The sequence below is a fragment of the Eretmochelys imbricata genome, chromosome 3, assembly GCF_965152235.1.
Source record: "Eretmochelys imbricata isolate rEreImb1 chromosome 3, rEreImb1.hap1, whole genome shotgun sequence".
Taxonomy (NCBI): domain Eukaryota; kingdom Metazoa; phylum Chordata; order Testudines; family Cheloniidae; genus Eretmochelys; species Eretmochelys imbricata.
In genome coordinates this window covers 80,727,128-80,747,667 of record NC_135574.1, presented here as the reverse complement: position 1 = coordinate 80,747,667, position 20,540 = coordinate 80,727,128, and the positions used below count along the sequence as shown (strand labels likewise).

Below are 20,540 nucleotides of genomic sequence, written 5' to 3'. Positions count from 1 at the left end.
AGAAAAACATCCACTCTTGATTTAAAAATTGTCAGTGACAGAGAATCCATCACAATCCTTGGTAAATTGTTCCAGCAGTTAATTACTCTCCCTGTTAAAAATGTACACCTTATTTCCAATCTGAATTTGGCTAGCTTCAGCTCCTAGCCATTGGATCATGTTATTACTTTTTCTGCTAGATCGAATAGCCCATCATTAAATACTTGTTCCCCATGTAGGTACTTACAGACTCATCACCTTCTCTTTGTTAAGCTAAATAGACTGAGCTCCTTGAGTCTATCACTGTGAGGCTTGTTTTCTAATCCTTTAATTATTCTCATGGCTCTTCTCTGAACCCTCTCCAATTTATCAACATCCCTCTAGAACTGTGAGACTCCAGAACTGGACGCAGTGTTCTAGCAGTTGTCTGTTGCTGATGCCTTTACCATATTTGACTCTGAGTCTCCCACTGTAGGGCATCTGTTAATAATTATAGGCAGGAGGGATTGTAAGCTTCTCCACAGTACCTTACCCAATTTAAACCATTATGTAGTGTACAGAATTTCTGATATAGCAGGATATTCCAGTAGCCTACCAGAGCCTTCAAAACAACCATTGCTCAAAGGTGGTTGGTTTGGTTTATTAATTTGCTTCAGGTGCAGATCTACAAACCCCAGACCTCTAAACACACACTTCAGTAGTAATCAGTAAATGATTGGGGTCTGATGTGCAGCTGATAAAACGGTGTGTAAGGTAATTATAATTACAGCAGCTGAGAGAGGATAAAATTGGAATAATTCCAGTGCCTGAATCAGTCATGGGTATGGATACGATTTTGTCACAGTAAAATTAGGCAAAATTCGTGAGGCGGTCATGGTAAAAATGTACAAAATCAGGGTATGATCACACCAGGTCTGGCTGAAAAAGTCACAGAGATCTGTTAAAATCACAGAATCCGTGACTCTAAGTCTCTAAGGTGCCACAAGTACTCCTTTTCTTTTTGTAAAAATGGTTTGTTTCAAAATATAGTCAAAGATGACTATTATCTCTTCGCACCCACCCCCAAAATCCAGTTCAATTGCTAATTACAAGAGTTTGGGTTTGGTTTGTTGTTGTTTTCATTTTTTTTCCTTGCTTGTTAGTTAGCTGTCTTTAACACAAAACAAATTCATCAGTGCACAGTCTTATTAAAGATACTTTAGTTAGCATCTTCATTTGGGAGTTGACTTAATTCTGTCAACATACATTACCCATAGGTATTTAGAGTATATTATTTTTACTTAGATTAATTATTTTCTGTTCTGTCCTTGAGACATTTTATGGAAATTTATGGGGTAAGGAAAGCCTGTTGAAAGTATCATTAACATTCATAACAACCAGTGTTTGAACTGCTAAGATGAATGATAGCAAGAAATCAAAGGTCTCCATAGTCCTGGACTGCTGTTCTCACAGATAGGAGAAAATATATATTCGTTTTTCAGCTAATATATGAACCAGCATCAAAGGTGACAGATTGTGGTAAACAATGGTAGCTGTTGACAGTGGGAAAGACTGATGTAAAGTGGTATTCCTCATTAAGAGTCATTGCTTATGTGAGAAGATAGCCTTATGTTTGAAGCTCCTCTATACTTAGCAATCTCTAGACTGCAATAAAAACCCACAGCTGGCCTGTGTCAGCTGACTCGGGTTTGTGGGGCTTGGGCTGAGTGGCTGTTTAATTGCAGGTTTCAGAGAAACAGCCGTGTTAGTCTGTATTTGCAAAAAGAAAAGGAGTACTTGTGGCACCTTAGAGACTAACCAATTTATTTGAGCATGAGCTTTTGTGAGCTACAGCTCACTTCATCGATGAAGTGAGCTGTAGCTCACGAAAGCTCATGCTCAAATAAATTGGTTAGTCTCTAAGGTGCCACAAGTACTCCTTTTGTTTAATTGCAGTGTCTATATGGCTGCACTGCATTTCAACAGTCCCTTAGCCTGAGAGCTGTGAGCCTGAGTCAGCTCACCCATGTGTGTTTGCAGGTTTTTGATTGCAGTCTACGCATACCCTAAAAGGCCAGGACCCCTGAAATCAAGGGATGCTTCACTTTAAATATTCCCCAGGTTTCCCTTCTACACTTTAGTGTTTATTGAACTCCATTAGAACTCCTAGTTCCAGAAGCTAAACTACCCAGAGATCTGCTGAGTTACCATCATTATTTTTTTCTCTTTGGTGATTTAACAGTTTTGGGAATTAGAAAGAGATGGGGTTTTTTGCAATGTTGTTTGCAGACGACCCAAGGAAGAGATCGCTATAAACTACCCATTAAATCCACAGCATCATGACATATTTTAAATTTTTTACCATTCTTTTTGGGGTTTTTTTCTCCCTAGCCCCAGAAGTATTTCAGCTCTGGGTCACTGTACTTTTTGACATTAATTTTATCAGACTGAAGAGCCAGAAGTCCTAATATGTTGTCCTTCTGTGAATCAGACCATAAACTGATATTGCTACCAGGATGTATTATTTTAAGTATCTCCAGTGCCATTTTTTCCTAAATATTCCTACAGTGGTGTTAGAGGAAGTCATTCTTAGTATTCTTTTGTGCGTTCTACTGTTTGTTGGGTTAATTTTCTTCGGGTTCATCCATGGTTTTCCGATTTGTAAACAATGAAGTGTCATCTCTGCAACGTTCTAACACAGAAGGTGGTCACCAGGAGATGCTGGTGAAATCAAAGCACCTGATCCTTAGTCCTTTTCTAATCTAACACCCTGGGGGTTACTTGGGAGGGTGATTTAATTTATCTAACCCATTAGCAGGGATAATTAAGTTTTTCCATTTTTGCTTATGTAGATTGGGGGAAACACAACCTAAACTCAAACCCAAGTCTAAGACGACATGTTGTCCCTGATTGAGAAACCTCAAATGGAAGGGCATCACAGGCTTTTAAGTCAGTTACTTCTCAGCAAAGTCTTTGGTATAAGCATTTGCATGCGCTGGGGTAAAATCTGTGGAACTGGTTTTGAAGCATGTACTGGCAAATGTAGCAAATCCCTGCACATTTCTTATAAAGAGGTAAGAACAAAGAACCTCATAATTATTACTTGTAGCCACCTCCTCTCCTTTGTTTCAATATTTTTTAAAGCACTTACCTTCTAGGAAAAGGGTGTCGCATCGTTCAATCTGCTATCCATTACTGTTGCCAGCTCTTTAGCTGTATCCCCTCACATGGAGAGTGTTGAGAGGAGGACAGTGAAGGGGAAAAGGGAGTTACCAGTGTTGTCTCAGCTGAATTCTTGTCTACATTATTATAAGTTGAGCTGATTTTCTACATGGAGGTGATTGTGGTTGTTTTAGCTTTTTATCTGTCAGTATGGTATTATAGTAAATCTCTTAGAGCAATCGCCTCATTGAAGTAAAGCCTTGTTTTAATTAAGGGAATTGGGCTACCAGCTGTTAATTACAATTTTGTTTTGTTGTAATAGCTTGCTCACACTCGTGTGTGTGTGTGTGAGAGAGAGAGAGACAGAGACACACACACACACAGAGAAATCATGTAAGAAAGACATAGTCATCTCCATTTGGGCTAGAAACTTCAAATAGCTTGCCCCTTTTAGTTCCAAGTGCAAGGCTTACTACTTCGACCTTGCCTTCGCTAATGTCAACACATAGCACAGTGTACGTTTTAATTTATAATAAAAACAAAAATAAGACAACAAAATACTACACTGCACACACAATTTTCCCTCTGGGGAAACAATGACACAGAGAGAACAAACCAAACATGACAAGTGTTAGTTGCATTACCGGGAGGGTCCCAGATACCACCATGATGAGGGCAGTAGTAGAAAATTAAACTATTCTATAAAGGTTCTATCGGATTGCTAAAAGCATCCTTCATCTAGTGGCTCTTAAAAGGGACTGATTTGGTGCATTTTGCCACTTACACCTTTGACACTTGGTATTTATGCAAAGGGAACAAAACCTTTCACTTAACCAAGTAAATGAATGATTCAAAAAGAATTTTTTCTATGCCTTCCCTGTAGGATTTCTGAACTTTGATTTATTTTTTTCTCAGTTTCTCCCCATTCCTTCTATCACCTGGTGAGTTGCTTCCCAGCAGCCGTTTGCTGCTAGATTGCTAAGCTCACTAACAAGGAATTTTTCTAAATGACTATCTCCTGGCACTTAGCCTCCATCAGCATGAGACTGCTTCGAGTCCCAATGGGTGGGTGGTAAAATGATCTCTTCTAAAGAGCTTCTTGATTATTTCTGTAGTGATTTTGCAATTATCTGTAACAGGTGGTCTTTAAGGCTTTTACCTATATGAATTTTTTACTATACCCAAGTTACTTTAGCTCAGGTCCTACCCCATGTTAGGGCAGCTTTGCATCCATCTGCCAGCACAAAGTTGTCTTAAAGACAGTGTAAGAGGCCACTGTACAATTCCTCCTGCATAGCAGGAAATCTCAAATAGCATGGAGCTACTGTAACAGCTCTCCCCCACCATTCCTCCCAACGCCTGGTACATATGTGTGAACAGAGAGAGAGAGCAGGTCTCTTATAATCTGTCAGTTTCTGGCTGTGAGAATGGCCACTTGGTCCATTGGCTCCTGACACAAATTTATGCTGAGGACTGGACTGCTGCCAGAATTGCCCCAATTTTAGTTGAGACATCCTGTGATGTGCTAAGCACTCCTCAGTCACAGCCCAGAATTTAGGCATTCATGATACCACAGTGATGAGGGCCACATAAGAGCTAGACTAGAACAGAGTGTTGAGTGGTTTTCTCAACGTTAAAACTTGGAAACCAGAGCTGAAATTGTGGCTCCATGGAACTCAATAGGAGTTTTACCATTGACTTCAGTGTGGCCAGGATTTCACTCCAGGTGTCAAAAGATTAAAGCCAAAATTTCAAACTTGGCTACTTAAAATTAGGCGCTTGTGGTCTGCTTTTCAGAGGCTCTAAGTGTACTGGAAATTCTCATTAAAGTCATTGGAGCTGTCTGTGCTCAGCACCACTAAAAATCAGGTCACTTTTATTTATGCATCCAAGTATAGATTTGGGTTCCTAGCTTTACCCACCATAGTGCGAAAATTTTCTCCAATGTTAAATTTCTATAACTGTATTCCTCCAACTATATTTGTGTGGGTTTTTTAAAAACTTGGCAGGCTTTATTAAAGGTACTGTTGGTGACTGATCATGGTAATTTGGTATATAATATTATACCACAAATTTCAAACTGTACACCTCTGTGGTCTTCAACCAGAGTTAATTTAAAACCCAATCAAGGTTCTCCATTTCATGGTTAATCAGGGAAAGGTTTTGTGTCAGGTTGAACAGTTGAAATTAAATTAAAAAAATGAATTTAAAAGCAGTAAATATGGCCTATTCAGATTGCTAGTGCATTAATTATAGGGCCCAATCCCATGTGTTTCTAAATGCACTCATCTCACATTGATGTCAGCAAGAGATGAAGGCTTTCGGTTCTTTACCTGATCAGATGCTTAATATATTTTTAGCTGCACTTACTTCATTTATACCTACACATATTAGTATTGGACTTATCATGGTGCTTCTCTTTCACTGTGGTAATTAAGACATTGGTGACCATATTCTCAAAAACTGATGAAGGTGGGTCAGAAGTTTTTTTCTTTATTCACAAGTAAAGTACACATTGCTAAATTTAGCGTGGTGTTTGATACGTGAGTTGTGGTAGTTATTAATTTTGATTTGTTGCAAATTAGGAAGTGTTTTTCAATATCTGAAGAGTGGAAAACGTTGGAATAAAATTCATTTTAAAGGCATTATTTTGATACTACCTTACTATTAAATATGCATTACTTAACACACTATTTTCCTGAAAGGAAAGACTATTCATTTATTTAGTTATTTATTTATTGGTAATAGTTCTGCTTTAAGATTCTTTTTCATTTGAACTATAGCAGGTGACAGTCCTATGACAAGTTTATCCATTATCTGTTTTTGATCAAGCACACAGGTGCATGGGAAGAACAGATTCACTCTGGCATGTAGTAAGTGATCTTGAAACAGGTTGTGTGAGACATTTTTGTAATCACTGGAGGCTTTCTAAGAATAATTAGTTTGGCGTGGCTTGCAGTTTGTTTTCAAATACAATGAATTAATATTTCTTGTTGGATGAGAAAATCACATTACCTGTGGGAAAGGGTTCTAGTTGAGAAGCCAAACCAATCATTTTTAAATTGAATTTTTATCCTCATTGCCCTGGTTAAGGGAGTCAGCAAAATTATATAAACTTTTTTTAGATAAACCCATAGTTAAAGAAATATGCATTAGACTTCTTCAGATGGGATTATTTTTGGTGGTTGTATCTATTGCAGTAATCTGCAATCTTTACTGTAAAAACTCTCTAACTTTTTTATAACATCATCTTGAAATTTAATCCTTTATTTTCAACTTTAAAAAAAAAATTCAGGTTCTACACCTTCCCATTTTTCCCTTGACAATTTTTGTGGATTTACGATCAGATTTTCCTATTTAAAAAAAAATCTTTTTCATTCATGCTGTGTGTGAGAGACCTACACACACAGGAGGAGGAGCTGGGTGTGATTAAACAGGGGAAACAGTGAAGAGGACTATTCATAAATTGCTGTCACATGAAAGAAACAAACATGTCACAACAAGGAAAAACCTGAAAATAAGGTGATTTTCTTCCTCCTGCCCCTTAGTTCACTTTCAGTTTTAGTAATTTTAGGTATTATAATAGTATTGAGAGGATGGGGGGGGATTCAGACAGAAGTATGACTTTTAAATTGATGGTGTCCCTTGAGGTGCATGAACTGGAACATATTTTATAATTACTCACATGAGAATTGTTTCGGTTAATTTGGGAGCTTTTTTTGGTTCAATGTGTCTATCTCAACATCGGCACCGTTTTATTTTATTTTATTTTTTTGGTGAGTGACGGAAAATAGTTGTCTACATTCATTCTATCCTGAGTCCTTGTCGTATCACACCAAAAGCTAAAGTACGTAAGCAAAGTCTGTACTCTTGCACGGTTCTGGAGGAGTGGAGGAAAGGACACTACTTGTCACCTTAGATGTTGAGTTGGATAACCATAGACTTTCTTTCTCAAGGACTATCTGCGTTTCATATATAACTGAATGACAGGTCTCCTATGCTCTAAGTGAATCTTAACCAAAAGAAATCAGGGCTTTCTACCTATTCCCCATATATAAAAAGCTTTCAAAATAACAACAATAAAAGAACAAAGACATATACAAGAAGTAGGGGGCAGAGTCCCGGAAGCCCCATGTGGTAGTGTGCCTCGGGCCCCAGATTGTCTTAAGAAAACAGAACTTACGTAGTGCTGAAATGCGTCCTAGAACAGGTGGTATTTTTGGTGACAAACGTGTGCTCTATTCGTGCATTATTTAGGGGAGCCTTCAAAGCCTAAGTGACAGTGTAAGAAAAGATACAGACTGATGTGTGAATAATGGGAGTTCTAGAGAAGCCAGGGTGGAGAGTGGAAAAAATTATCCAAAAAAACAGACTTAGCCAAGTTGCCTTCTTCATTGAGGATGGTGACTATGCAAGGTTTTAAGTTGTTTTAAAACAAAGCCATCTCTGGAATGCAAGTTTCTTTAAAAATGAATATTTGGGGTTTCTTTAACACTTGGATGACTACGAAATGGCTCAGAAGACTTTCTTAAAATATTTGTTTGATTTGAAGTCTTTTGTGCTTACTTCTTATGCTTTTCTTAAGTGATAGGGGTCCTGATTCTCATTTACGCTAATACCGCTTTGCACTGCTCCAACTGGATAAAGGGTCCTTAAGGGCAGCAGAAGATACATTTACAACCAAAGCTTCTTTACACGGCCAGAGCAGCACAAAGTGTTGTATATAATAAGAATGCTTTCTCAACAATATAGCACCTTTTGCTGCAGGGCTATAATTTTGAGTGGTTGTTTTCAGTCTTACCTCCACCCCATAAATTAGTCATATGTGCGTTTATCTCATAATGTAAGGAGACTTGATTGAAGCTTTGTCATTGTTTTTTCAGAAGATTTTTATTTATTTGCCTTTTTGGTATACTATAGCTGCAACAGACTTATACTCTGTTATTATTAAAGTATATTAGCAATGGTTAATACACTGTAACTAGCACAAGTGGATGTCTCCTAGCTCTGATCAAACAGAAACCAGTAGTACCCTTTCATAAACATTCTCCAGTAAAAGCTGTCAGAGTCTAAAATTAGACGTGAAATACCATCCCTAGACATTCTTCCCTCTGTAGGGCTTGCCCTTTCCAGTTTACCTTAATCTCTCAGATAGAAGCCCTTCCCATTATTGGTCCTATAAATAAACTGATAGACAGTTACTTCAGAGAGAGCACCAAATTTAAGGTGAGATTGAATCAGTCTATTTGAAGAAGCGTAAATAGCTTCACATATCTCAATGTCTCCTGAATTGATTCCCACCCTTTGTTTGTTCATCTTGGGGGGCGGGGGCAGGGGAGTAATCATTATTTTAACAGAGATAGTTGGAGTGAAACACTTTTAAATTCTGAACAGCAATGTCACCTTGATGTGCTGTTTTTCCTTTGTTGTCTTTTTATTTAAAGTGTTTAATCTTCACTGATGATAATGATAAAAACCCCCTCTTAAATCAGTCTTCAGACAGTTGTTAGAAAAGCTCATGTTTAGAAAGGGGCAGGGAAATTACTGTCAAGGGAAAGTAACTGATCTGTCAACAGCAGTCACTTGGTGGAAAAATTTGGAGGGCCAGATCCTCAGCTGGTAGAAATTGGTGTAGCTCCATTGGAGTCAATTGATGAAGTTTTTGGGAAGTGTTTCCCCTGAACCTCTTGGTACTGGTCTCTGCCCAAGCAATTTTATCTAAACTGAAATACTTTAACTCCTGGGAGTTCTTAAAATAAGCATCTCCCCCCCACACACACACAAAAACCCCACCCCAAACGAACAAATAAACCAAAACCCTTTTGATAGCTTTATAACTTTCTAGAGATTGCTGGTGCATGTTTCATGGGTGACTGCTATGGTCATGCCAATAGCTAGAAACGTCATTTTAAGATGGGCAAAAACGATGTAAAGCTTTGTCCCTAAATTTCACAGGTAATATATAATATGAAATGGAATAGTAAATTAAAGAAAACTTTTGTAAATTTCCCAGAGGCAAAGTTCCTGGAGGTATGTTTTATTTGTTTGTTTCATTTGTGAAATTACTTGTATTTGCTTAGCCCTGATGAAACAAAAATTGTCGGGTTTTTTTTAAGTGAGATGCCATGAAGGCTTTGTATTTCACTTTGCAGCTAGTGCTTGTGATAAAGATACTTACTAAATACCATGTGTTGGAAAGGATCATATTTCTGTTGGGGCTCATCAGAAAGCTGTAAAAATAACTCCTGTTTAGTGTTCAGTGTGGTGTCATAGACATGAGGGTGTCTCACTTTCCTTTGAAAGCAGAAAGAGTGAAAAGAGGAAGCCGTGTAACAAATGTCATTCTGCTTTTGTTTCTTTTTTGTTTTAATTAGAATAGAAGCTGTAAATAATTATGCTAAAAAGCTCAGCCATGCAGAATAACTTCTTAAGTTAAATTGTCACTAGCTGAAAGGTTTAGGACAGCTGCTAACTGGAGATGCACTCCTAAGAAGGATTTTTAAACCAAATTTGTTTAAATTTTAGAAATGTGGATTAATTACAAGCATCATCACCAATAAAATGGAAATTAAAAATCCTTTTAGAAACACTACATGCTTGTTAGAACAAACCTGATTGCATTCCTGGTGATTTAAATCTTCTATTTATCAATAGAAAAAATACAGCATAGGTAGAAACAGTGCAAACTGCCACACCAACATGTCTCAAATCTAATCTAGTGGGGCACTTCTGGGAACTAAAATACACCAAAATAACTGGTTTTAGGTTACGCTTTTTGTTGTTTTGGTGCAAGTCTTTGTGTGAATGCTCTTGTTTTGAATTAAGAATGTCTTATATCAATTTGGCTAAATTTGGTTTTTATTTAAATCAAAATAGGACAGGCTTAATGCTAAGTAAGAGTGTCCACAGGCAGACTTGCACTGAAATAGCAAAAGGCATTACACTAAAACAACATAGCTGGGTTTTAATTATGTTAGTGTGTAGACAAACCATAGGAGTGAGAGAGAGTGCATGAAGTTCAGCTTTCAGGTTCATACCATCCTTTGGCATTCTCAGAAAGGTAGTTTTTGTGATATGGACACTTGTCTGCTTGGGAACAGACATCATTAGACTCAGTTCATAAAGATCAGTGATTTTCAGCTTGTACGTCAGAGCTCTTATGGGTGGTCTGCAGAGAGCCAGCTGGTTCTCTGGTATTGGTACTCTTTGTTTCCAGCTGCTAAATTTAAAAAAAAGACAGCTGAAATACATTAAATACTTACCTGATATTACTTTTACAAGTTAGTAATGTGTGTAGTTGCTACTGTAATATCCAATCAGAAATGGAAGGGGAGATAGTCTGTGCAATTGAAAGGGAAGTGGTCCTCAAGAAAATCTGTTAAGATTTGGTATATACTGTGAAAAACTGAGAACCCGTGATATAGTCTACTGAGCAGCAATTGGATGGTAGTAACATTTGATCTCTACCAAGCTGAGACTTGATTTGAAGCTGCCATCAAAAGCTTAAGAGGTTCTGTCTCCCATTACCAATGTCCTGACTCATCCAACTTCTCATGAACATTTTTCCAATAAGTTTAACCTGTTTTTGGTTTTTGGGGGTTTTTTTGGTCAGAAAATTCCGAAGTCAAGGATGGCACTCAATGGTCAGCTTCTACCCTGGTGGGAAGTACAATAGCCAAGACTGCCAAATATGACCAATTTTGCACGACATTCCCACATTTGTTTGCTCAGGCATGCATTCCCACATGTCAGCAGAATGCCCGTGTATGTGGCTGAACTGTGGGAAGGCAGCAAGCGTTTGCCAGCTGTTCTGCCTTTCTGCCACATCACATGGGGCAGGTATGGCATCTGCTGAGTGAGCAGATCCTTGAGTTTCCCTCATGAGCTGATGGGCAGCATTAAGTGATTTTCATAAAATGTCACAGGTGAAGCTGCACAGAACTTGGCAGTAATGAATAGCACAAGGTTATAGTGGAGGGCTTGATCTTATTCCTTAGTCTGTGGAGACAGTTGACATCTGAAAGGTAAGTCAGCCAAACTGATACAAAGGTATGCTCAAAGCCAGTTTGCAGCAGCTGGGAAAGCTCATAATGAATATGATACACAGCAACTTAGAACCTTTGAATCCCTTAGCTAGGGGAGCTGGAGGGAAGGGATGGGTACAACTTACTACTAGAGAGCCATAAAATTATTTTTATTTTTTTTATAATTTTGCATTTTATTTTTTCTGAATTTCTTGTTATATCATTTTATCCAACACCCCCCCACACACACCTCCAATGGGAGGGGGCAGGTCCTGAGCGGCACTGCAGCCCAATGTGTCAGGTCACAATGACACTCGCTCAGATTTGGAGCGGCTGCCCTCCCATCATCATGACAGAGGGGTGGCCAGGCCAGACCTGAGCCACACTGTAATCCCATCTTTAAAAAAGGGAAGAAGGAGGATCCTGGGAACTACAGACCAGTCAGCCTCAGCTCCTGGAAAAATCATGGAGCAGGCCCTCAAGGAATCAATTTTTCAGCACTTAGAGGAGAGAAAAGTGATCGGGAACAATCAGCATGGATTCACCAAGGGCAAGTCATGCCTGACTAACCTAACTGCCTTCTGTGATGAGATAACTGGCTCTGTGGATGAGGGGAAAGCAGTGGATGTGTTATTCCTTGCCAGTAAGTTAAAGTATGAGCTGGATGAATGGACTATAAGGTGGATAGAAAGCTGGCTAAATCGTCGGGCTCAAGGGGTAATGATCAATGGCTCCATGTCTAGTTGGCAGCCGGTATCAAGCAGAGTGCCCCAAAGCTCAGTCCTGGGGCCGGTTTTGTTCAATATCTTCATTAATGATCTGGAGGATGGCGTAGATTGCACCCTCAGCAAAGTTTGCAGATGACACTAAACTGGGAGGAGAGGTAGATCTGCTGGAGGGTAGGGATAGGATACAGAGGGACGTAGACAAATGAGAGGATTGGGCCAAAAGAAATCTGATGAGGTTCAACAAGGAGAAGTGCAAAGTCGTACACTTAGGATGGAAGAATCCCATGCACTGCTACAGACTAGGACCCAGTGGCTAGGCAGCAGTTCTGCAGAAAAGGACCTAGAGTGGACAAGTGGACAAGAAGCTGGATATGAGTCAACAGTGTGACCTTGTTGCCAAAAAGGCTAATGGCATTTTGGGCTGTAGAAGTAGGAGCATTGCCAGCAGATAAAGGGAAGTGATCATTCTCCTCTATTTGGCATTGGTGAGGCCTCATCTGGAGTACTGTGTCCACTTTTGCCCACCCGCCCCCCCCAGGTCCCCCCCCCCCACACACACAGAAAGGATGTGTACAAATTGGAGAGAGCCCAGTGGAGGGCAACTAAAATGATTAGGGGACTGGAGCACATGACTTATGAGGAGAGGCTGAGGGAACTGGGATTGTTTAGTCTGCAGAAGAGAAGAATGAGGGGGGGATTTGATAGCTGCTTTCAACTACCTGAAAGGGGGTCCCAAAGAGAACGAATCAGACTATTCTCGGTGGCAGATGACAGAACAAGATGTAATGGTCTCAAGTTGCAGTGGGGGATGTTTAGGTTGGATATTAGGAAAAACTTTTTCACTAGGAGAGTGGTGACGCACTGGAATGTGTTACCTAGGGAGGTGGTGGAATCTCCTTCCTTAGAGGTTTTTAAGGTCAGGCTTGACAAAGCCGTGGCTGGGAAGATTTAGTTGGGGATTGGTCCTGCTTTGAGCAGGGGGTTGGACTAGATGACCTCCTGAGGTTCCTTCCAACCCTGAGATTCTATGCCCAGAGCAGGGATCTAGGGGCAGGAGCTGCTGCTGCTCCAGAGTGAGTTTTTCATCATATGTTGTTTTAAGCATTGTTTTTTTGTTTTATTTCATGTTATTTCACATTTGCAAAAAACACAGGGCTCTGCTTGCCACTAACAACATAAAATGAGCTAAGCTATTTGGTGGATTTCAGAATAGTGTGCAACCATATGGTATGTGTTGTAATACTCATTCACACTGAAGTGAATGGCTTAATACAAAGCCACTGCCTTGGAATATCTGTGCTCTTGTGAGTTGAATCAGCACCATCAGTTTAAGGATGAGATACCTCCAGCTTTACCCCCAGATTTAGCAGGATCATTGTAGCCACAAAATCCTTGTCCAAAAATCCATTACAATGGTACTTTTAGCCTGTTTGCAGCTTGGGGGAAGATTCAGACAGGACAGTCAATGATAGCAGCGAAATACCCCATTTCCTAAATTTCCCTCCAGGATTTTTCTGCCTCCACAACCACTGGCGGCTTAGCAAGGCCTCCCTGCTGCAGAGCTTTACTGAAGGAAATTCCAAACAATTTAAGATATCTGAGTAACAGCTCAGCTTTGTAATTTTGTCTGATCCCCAGCTCTGTCCCAGGACTGCATGGATTTTAGGGGTGATTGTCCCCTCAGCTGTGCTTCCCCTTTTGAGGGGTTTGCAGCAGCTGGTGCCCCTGCAGGCTTAAGGGAGAGAATTAGGCTGAGAAAACCCAGGGGCAAAAGGAAGGGTCTGTGTCTCCTGCTTCAAGCCCTTGAGTGTCTTGTTGGAGAGCTTGGCTGACTCTGTGAGCAGAATACAGTTCCACCCCTCTGCACAGTTCAGGCAGCACTGACTCAGCTCCTCTTTCTCCCACTCTCAAACCACCCCCACCCCCGCGGAAGAAAATAAGCCAGACAGGATTGGATAAACTGACTCCTGGGCACCTGGCTTCAGTCCTGGACCCTGTGTAGTAGTCCCAGGAGCTTTCGTAGCTCTGTTCTACAGTACAAACTTTGTCGGTATAACTGTGTCACTCAGGGATGTGGAAAATCTGATCTAACCATCGGCATAAACTTTGCTATGTCAAAGGAGGGCTTCTCCCGTCAACAAAGCTACTGCCTCTTGGGGAGGTGGAGTGCCAATGGGACAAGCTCCTGTCAGCACAGGTAACGTCTTCACTAAGTGCTCAGCGGTTCTGCTGCACTACTGTAAGTGAAGAGAAGCCCTTTAGAGATGAGGCTTTCATTTCTGGATGTAGATTGCTATTTCTATTTATATTTTTATATTTCTGCCAAATGTCTTGTCCTTGTTTTCAGTACATTATTCATAAATCTTAAGAATTCTTCATGGTTTGTCTTCTGTATTAAAATTTTGTGAGATTGTAACATCCACGGTTATTTAATATCCTCCTGTTCTTTCTTACTCCACTGAATAGCATAAGCCATTTTTCAGTCCATTAGCCTTACCTAGTCAAATTACTTTAGATTTGTTTTGTTCCTCTATTCTGTATTTTCTGCCGAGTTCTTTCCCACCAGACTATACAGCATCATCCTATTATTCATAGTTAGGTATGTACAGTACAAAGCAAACAATGGGTTGCATGCTGGCCATTTTGTCACATCCCACCTATTTCACCACTTCAGCCCTTTCACGCACCACAGTCTTGACATTTGTGATTCTTTAATAACCCTCTCTGGTTTGTATTCCCAAACCAATTTGAATTTGTTATAATAGTTTCCTATTATTTTTTTTAACCTTGCAAGGTCAGTCAGTTCTAAGGGCAAGTGTAAATGCTTTGTCTGAAATCCAGATGTATGTTGGTGTGTGTGTGTGTCCCTTACTAGATTGTACATTTAAAAAATGTTCAGTAGTCTCTTTCCATCTCAGTGATTTCATTACTGTAAAAGTTTAGCATTACTATAAAGAAACTCTTAGACTGGTCAAAGATCACTCTTTTTTGCCTAAAATATGATGTGAAAGTGACTCTTCTTCTAATTGGTGAAAAATGATGTTAATACAAATGTAATAATGCTGTTGTGACTAATGATGGAACAACCGTGGGCCAACCCAATAATATCCACAATAAAAATAAATAAAACATGATGTTTTTCAAACATAAATATTCCTAGATATGTTACCATGGATTTTTAAAATGCTGCAGTCTGTCTCTAACGGTTAAAATTGTGCTTTTAGGTCCCAAACTCCAGTTGACTTCAGTAATCAGGGTCACGCCCATACAGGGCTGCATTTTTATTTTATTTTATGATCCTTGTTTAAATACTCATATGGTTCATGAAGCCTCCAGTTATCTAGACCTAACCTAGTCCTTAATGGGCTATCCCTAAATCTTTACCATAAGCTTATCAGTTTCTCCTGCTGCTAGTGCAGCAACAGTCTCTGGAATTTTGAGATATAATTCTTAAAAGAATTATTTGTCAGCTTCTGATAGCTCTAATTGCCTATTCAATCTTTTGGGGAATTGCTGAAGCATTAAATTCATCGATGTCAATGACACTGGTCAACGGTATTTGTCACAAGCTTCCTTCTCCTACCTCTCAGTTACCCTGCTTTCCTTCTTGTGTGAATGTCTAGTTCTAGTATTTTAAAAATATATATTTTATCTTAAATGGTAATTTATCTTTCTTATTACTGTCTTTCCTGTTTGTCTGTGTAGCTTATCATATTCCTTTCATAAAGTTTTCAGTGACCATTAGTCTTTTGAGTAAGTACTATTCGGAGTGAGTAAAGGTAGCAGAATCATAATAAGGTGTTTGGTCTTATTTTAGTACATATTTTTTAAAACTGTCAGTGAAGTTAGGGAGAAGCCATTGTGGATGATGATAGCAATGGCCTTTCTCTATTTTTTCAGTAATAAACTATTAAATACAGGGAAAAGGCTACAGTTCGACAGTTCCCAGGCTTGTATCCGTATAAAATAAGTGTAGAAATAACTACTTGTGACTTGTGAGTTCTCAAATAGTTCCCAGCACTAACAGTATTTCAAATCTCTTTCCTCTGTGTTGTCCTAGGTTTTCTACCCCAGCAAAGATGGTACCAAGATCCCAATGTTTATTGTCCACAAGAAGGGAATTAAATTGGATGGTTCTCATCCTGCTTTCTTGTATGGTTATGGGGGTTTCAACATATCTATTACTCCAAGCTACAGGTAAGACGGACATTTTTGACAGCTACTGTTCCAGCATCTTCCTCTAAAGTATCTGGTGCTGGCCACTTTTAAAGACAGGTTTCTGGGCTAGATGAACTTTGGGTCTGATTCAGTATGGCAATTCTATGGGAGTTTTTTGTGCCTTTGTAAACAGGACCAATTGTCTCATCATCCAGGGGGAGGGGGAGAGGGAGAGAGAAATTACAGGATGTGTGCAGTCTGTGTTTTCCTTAAAAACATTTGCAGCTCTTCACTTCCTTTAAACTAATGATGTACCAGCTACTGAAAAAGCTTTTCCTAGTGCTAAGTCCATAAGTGGATGCACATGGTCCCAGAAGCTTGTCAGTGGGAATATTCCTTATCATTCAAAAAATAAAAGATGATCACTGTAACATAATAAAAGTACAAACTAGCTTTTAATAAAATACGGCAATATGTGTAGGAAGGCAAGAACTGCCAGCACAAGCTACTGGTACAAATTTTCCTTCACGGATACTGTCTATAGCTTCCTTAAACAATTCTGGTACACTATTTTTAGCTGAGACGTTAGCTAATTTCTGGAATCTTTAAAAATATGCAGGAAATGCTGTTCACTTGAATCTGTTATAAATGAATTAATATTGATATAATAAAGAAAATATCAGCCTAGCATGAACTGTCTTATTTTAAAAAAGAGAGAGAGCAAGAGGCCCAGCTAGGAACCCAATATTATTAAGCATACCTCACAATATTCAATATGTTTGTTTTTGTCACACCCTTATGAGACAGGGAAGTACTATTATTCCCATTTTGCAGAGGGAGACAGGTGACTTGCTTGAGATCACACAGAAAGTCTGTGGCAGAGCAGGGAGTCAAATCCCAATTCTCCTGATTGCCTGGCTAGCACCCTAACCATTGGTGTATGGAGTCACTTCCTGAGTGGTTTTCTCATTGCACTCAGTGGGATTGCTTATGGGTTTAAAATAAATTGTGTTTAAGTACTTTGCTGAACTGGGACCTTAGAACGTATCTTTCCTGCTCGGTAAAATATCAACATGTGGAGAACAGAGAATAAACATGTAGGAGGGTTTCTTTTCATGCAAATCAATGCATCAGAGATCAAAAGTGGTAAGTTTAAAACAGGACTTCCAATCTATTCTATAGTTCATGAGCCACAAACAGCAGCCTACTTGACCCATTAATAATCTTGTAAAAGGGAAGCAATGTTTATTTCACCAGCAAGTGAACTCTTATTGTAAGCTTGCCAAGATATGACACTGGGATTATTTTACAGCTTTCAGTACAAAGCAAAGCCTGCTAGACACAATTGCATAGAAAAAATAAATAAATTGCAAGTACAGGATAAAGGAAGATTCTTCGGACAGTAGGTTTGCATCTTGTCACAAAAATAATCTATTATTAAACTGTCCTGTTAAATTTACATGCAATATTAAGAGCTACAGCAATTTGCTGCCTGCTATAATTCTTGCATTAAAGTTTGCAAATCTCATGAAATCCTTTGCAAACCTCATTCTCAATATATTGTCAGATAGCATTTACAGTTTTCTGGTCCTTCATATCAAATACATTGTGTAATAATGGACCGTACTCTTATGATGTATCATGAGATTATCTGAATGCTCTTTTCAGCTGTCTTCCAGAAGCTACATTTTTAATTTCCGGTGGTTTGTATAAAACAGAATTACATACACTAAATAGTTTTTTAAAATATTTATGTAAAGAAGGTTCAACCAGTGATTTATTAGTTTCTAGTAGGATGTGATGTGCTGTATATATTGGGGAAGGGAGGTGGAGTGGGGGAGATAAAAACCAAATGCTGGATATATTTAACTTAGAGTCTCACAGTGTACAGTACGCATGCCTGCCTAATGCTCTAGGCATTTTTGACAGTCTTTTAAGAATACACTAATTAAAGAGACCCACCAATTCCCCCAGATCAAATAAAATACCCAGTAACAATGTTAATATAATAGAAATTAATTAACCCACACACAGTCCCACACTAGAACCTTACATCACTACTACCAACCCTTCCCAATATCTAGCTCCTCATGGGCAAAGGAGGAAAGGAGTGACCTTATAAAGTGCACCCTGGAAACTAAAAAAAAAATCTGGTTGTTACAGAGTTGGGGAGGAAGTGAGTTCCAAAGGTCATGGAGAATGCCAGCCATTCACTTTGTCATACTGAATGAGGAGATTCACCTTAGGTGCCTCTGCTGACCACAACTGTGACTACATGTCACAGAGAAAACAGTTTTAGGTTCCAGGCCACTTACAGATTTTATATATGGAGAGAGTTATTGATAAATGATGGAAATAAATAGGTCATTGTGTTAGGTGAGAATCACCCTGCAAATATCTCCTTCCTCCTCCACTAAAAACATATCACTGACTTCAGCTTGTGATGCAGAGTATGTGTTTCCTATAGAGTAAATTGATAAACATATCATAATGATTTTAATTATTCACAGAGAATCCGATTCACAAGACCTCACAAGATTGATTATTATTTACATTGTGGTGGTGCTTAAGAACATCAATCAAGGACCAGAGGCCTGTTATAGTAGGGGTTGTCCAGACAATAACAAAGGAGAGTTTACAGTCTGTATGTCAGGACACGACAGGTGGATGAGACACACAAACAGGCTGGGTTGAGAGAGTGAAATTACACTACAACGATTTAACAGTAAAACAAAACTCAGCTCCTATGCACAAAATACGTTGGAGATTGTAGTACTACATAGCCCTTGCCTAAGATATATACAGAAATAAAACTAAATTTAATGAAAAATTCATCATAGTTTTCTACTTTTTTTATTATTATTATTTCTGGTCTCCACTGAATAACAGTCCTTTTGTCTAAAACAGAAGGGGTATTTTTGTGAAGATAAATACTCCAGATTTTTGTTTGATCTCAGTGCTCCTGCAACTTATCACAAATCCAAGTTATTCCAGTTTCTTCTTTTCTTCCTGGGGACTCTGTTTTTTCCATTACCCTTTGTTCAGTTAAGTAAGATGTCACCCAGCTAGTGTTTTGTATTACTGCCTCTTAAGCCTGAGGAGCTAGCCTTGTAGGTTTGTTTCTTTTTGAATGAGAAATTATAATGAGATTCAGAAATATTCTTGATGCAATCTTGTTAGTTAATAAAAAATGTACATGAATATCCTTTTTCCTGACCGCAGTAGAAACAAACGTTAGCAGGTCACTCCAGCAAACTATGCCCAAGAATCTCTGTCTCTGTGCTACCCTTCAGTCACACACTCACAACTCTTGCAGGCTTGCTCCCTTCAACACACAGTTTCCACTCGGTCTCTCCTAGCCCCGTTGCATTTTCAACCAGGAAAACCCTTATTAAGCTACCTAGTCGAGCGATGCCCTGGCTATTTGGCCTGGTGCTTTGGGCAGTAGCTACATTGTGTACGTTGGCATTGTATTTTGTTATTAGCAATCTTTTTTAAATGTGTCCTACCCAAAAAGGGAACTGCATCTGTTACTATGGTAACTGCTCACTCTATGCTGTTGTAGTTTCCTTAAAATGTAAAGAGTTTAGGTCAGTAGATCCAGAAATAAATACAAATAAGTAATAGCAGACCAAAGTCATTAACCCAGTTAGAGTAGTACTTTATTTTTGGATATAAGCATGCATTTTTTATTTCTCTCTCTCTCTCTGGACTGAGCAGCTGGATTTAGAACCAACTCTAGTAGAATACATGCTGTAGCATTGTCATCAATTATACAGCCTTCATAGTCTGTATAGCAACACCACAGTTAAAAGGTGTGGTAAATTGGTGGCATTCAGTGTGGGCTTGGCAAAGCTTCTGTGAAAATATTATTGAAAACCCACCAGTAATACCTCAGATTCTGCACACCATCCTGAAGGAGGTGCCATGTTTTACCCTGTTGCTCTGTATGTGCCTTTGTAGGTACAGTAGAACCAGTTTCTAGTGTATACTGAAACGTTGATTGTGAAGTAAGCCATAAATCTAAATTGGTGTTCCTGTTACAGGGCCAAATTCTGCCAGGCCCTTAAGCAAGAGCATAGTGTGGAGGAAGGGCATAAAGACTCCTTTCAGAGCACACATAAGGGTCAGGCAAAATAGCAAAATAGCACTGTGTTCTGCGAAGCACAGGAGCTGCTCCCGCCCTACTATCTCTACAGCGCACAGCCCCCCAAAGGAAGTAGGGAGAAGGCAAGTCTATGGCTTTTTCTTCCTGTCTCCCAACACATTGGCCCGCTGCACAGGAGAGAGAGTAAGTTGCATCCCTCAAAAGAATATCATCTCAGACATGCAGAGTCTATGCATCCAAGAGTTCTTGGAAACATTTTGCCTCCCTGGCGCAGAATTCCTTACAGTCTCCCTCCTATAGGCTGTGGCTAAAGGCACAGTCTTTCCCCTAATAAATATCCACTTACAGTGAAGTTGTTCTATGCACATGTGGTAAAATGTTCAAAATTTCTAAGCAACTTAG

The 20,540-nt window shown here is 39.2% G+C and overlaps 1 protein-coding gene across 3 annotated transcripts in view; it reads left to right on the top strand.

Moving 5' to 3' along the window:
• The window catches only part of PREP (prolyl endopeptidase), a 164,489-nt gene that overhangs the window by 128,592 nt on the left and 15,357 nt on the right, over positions 1 to 20,540 (top strand). For all 3 annotated transcript variants that reach the window (XM_077812877.1, XM_077812876.1, XM_077812878.1), the window contains exon 11: positions 15,933 to 16,069. In XM_077812877.1, coding sequence (XP_077669003.1) covers positions 15,933 to 16,069 — 137 coding nt within the window. The remainder of the gene's footprint in view (positions 1 to 15,932; positions 16,070 to 20,540) is intronic.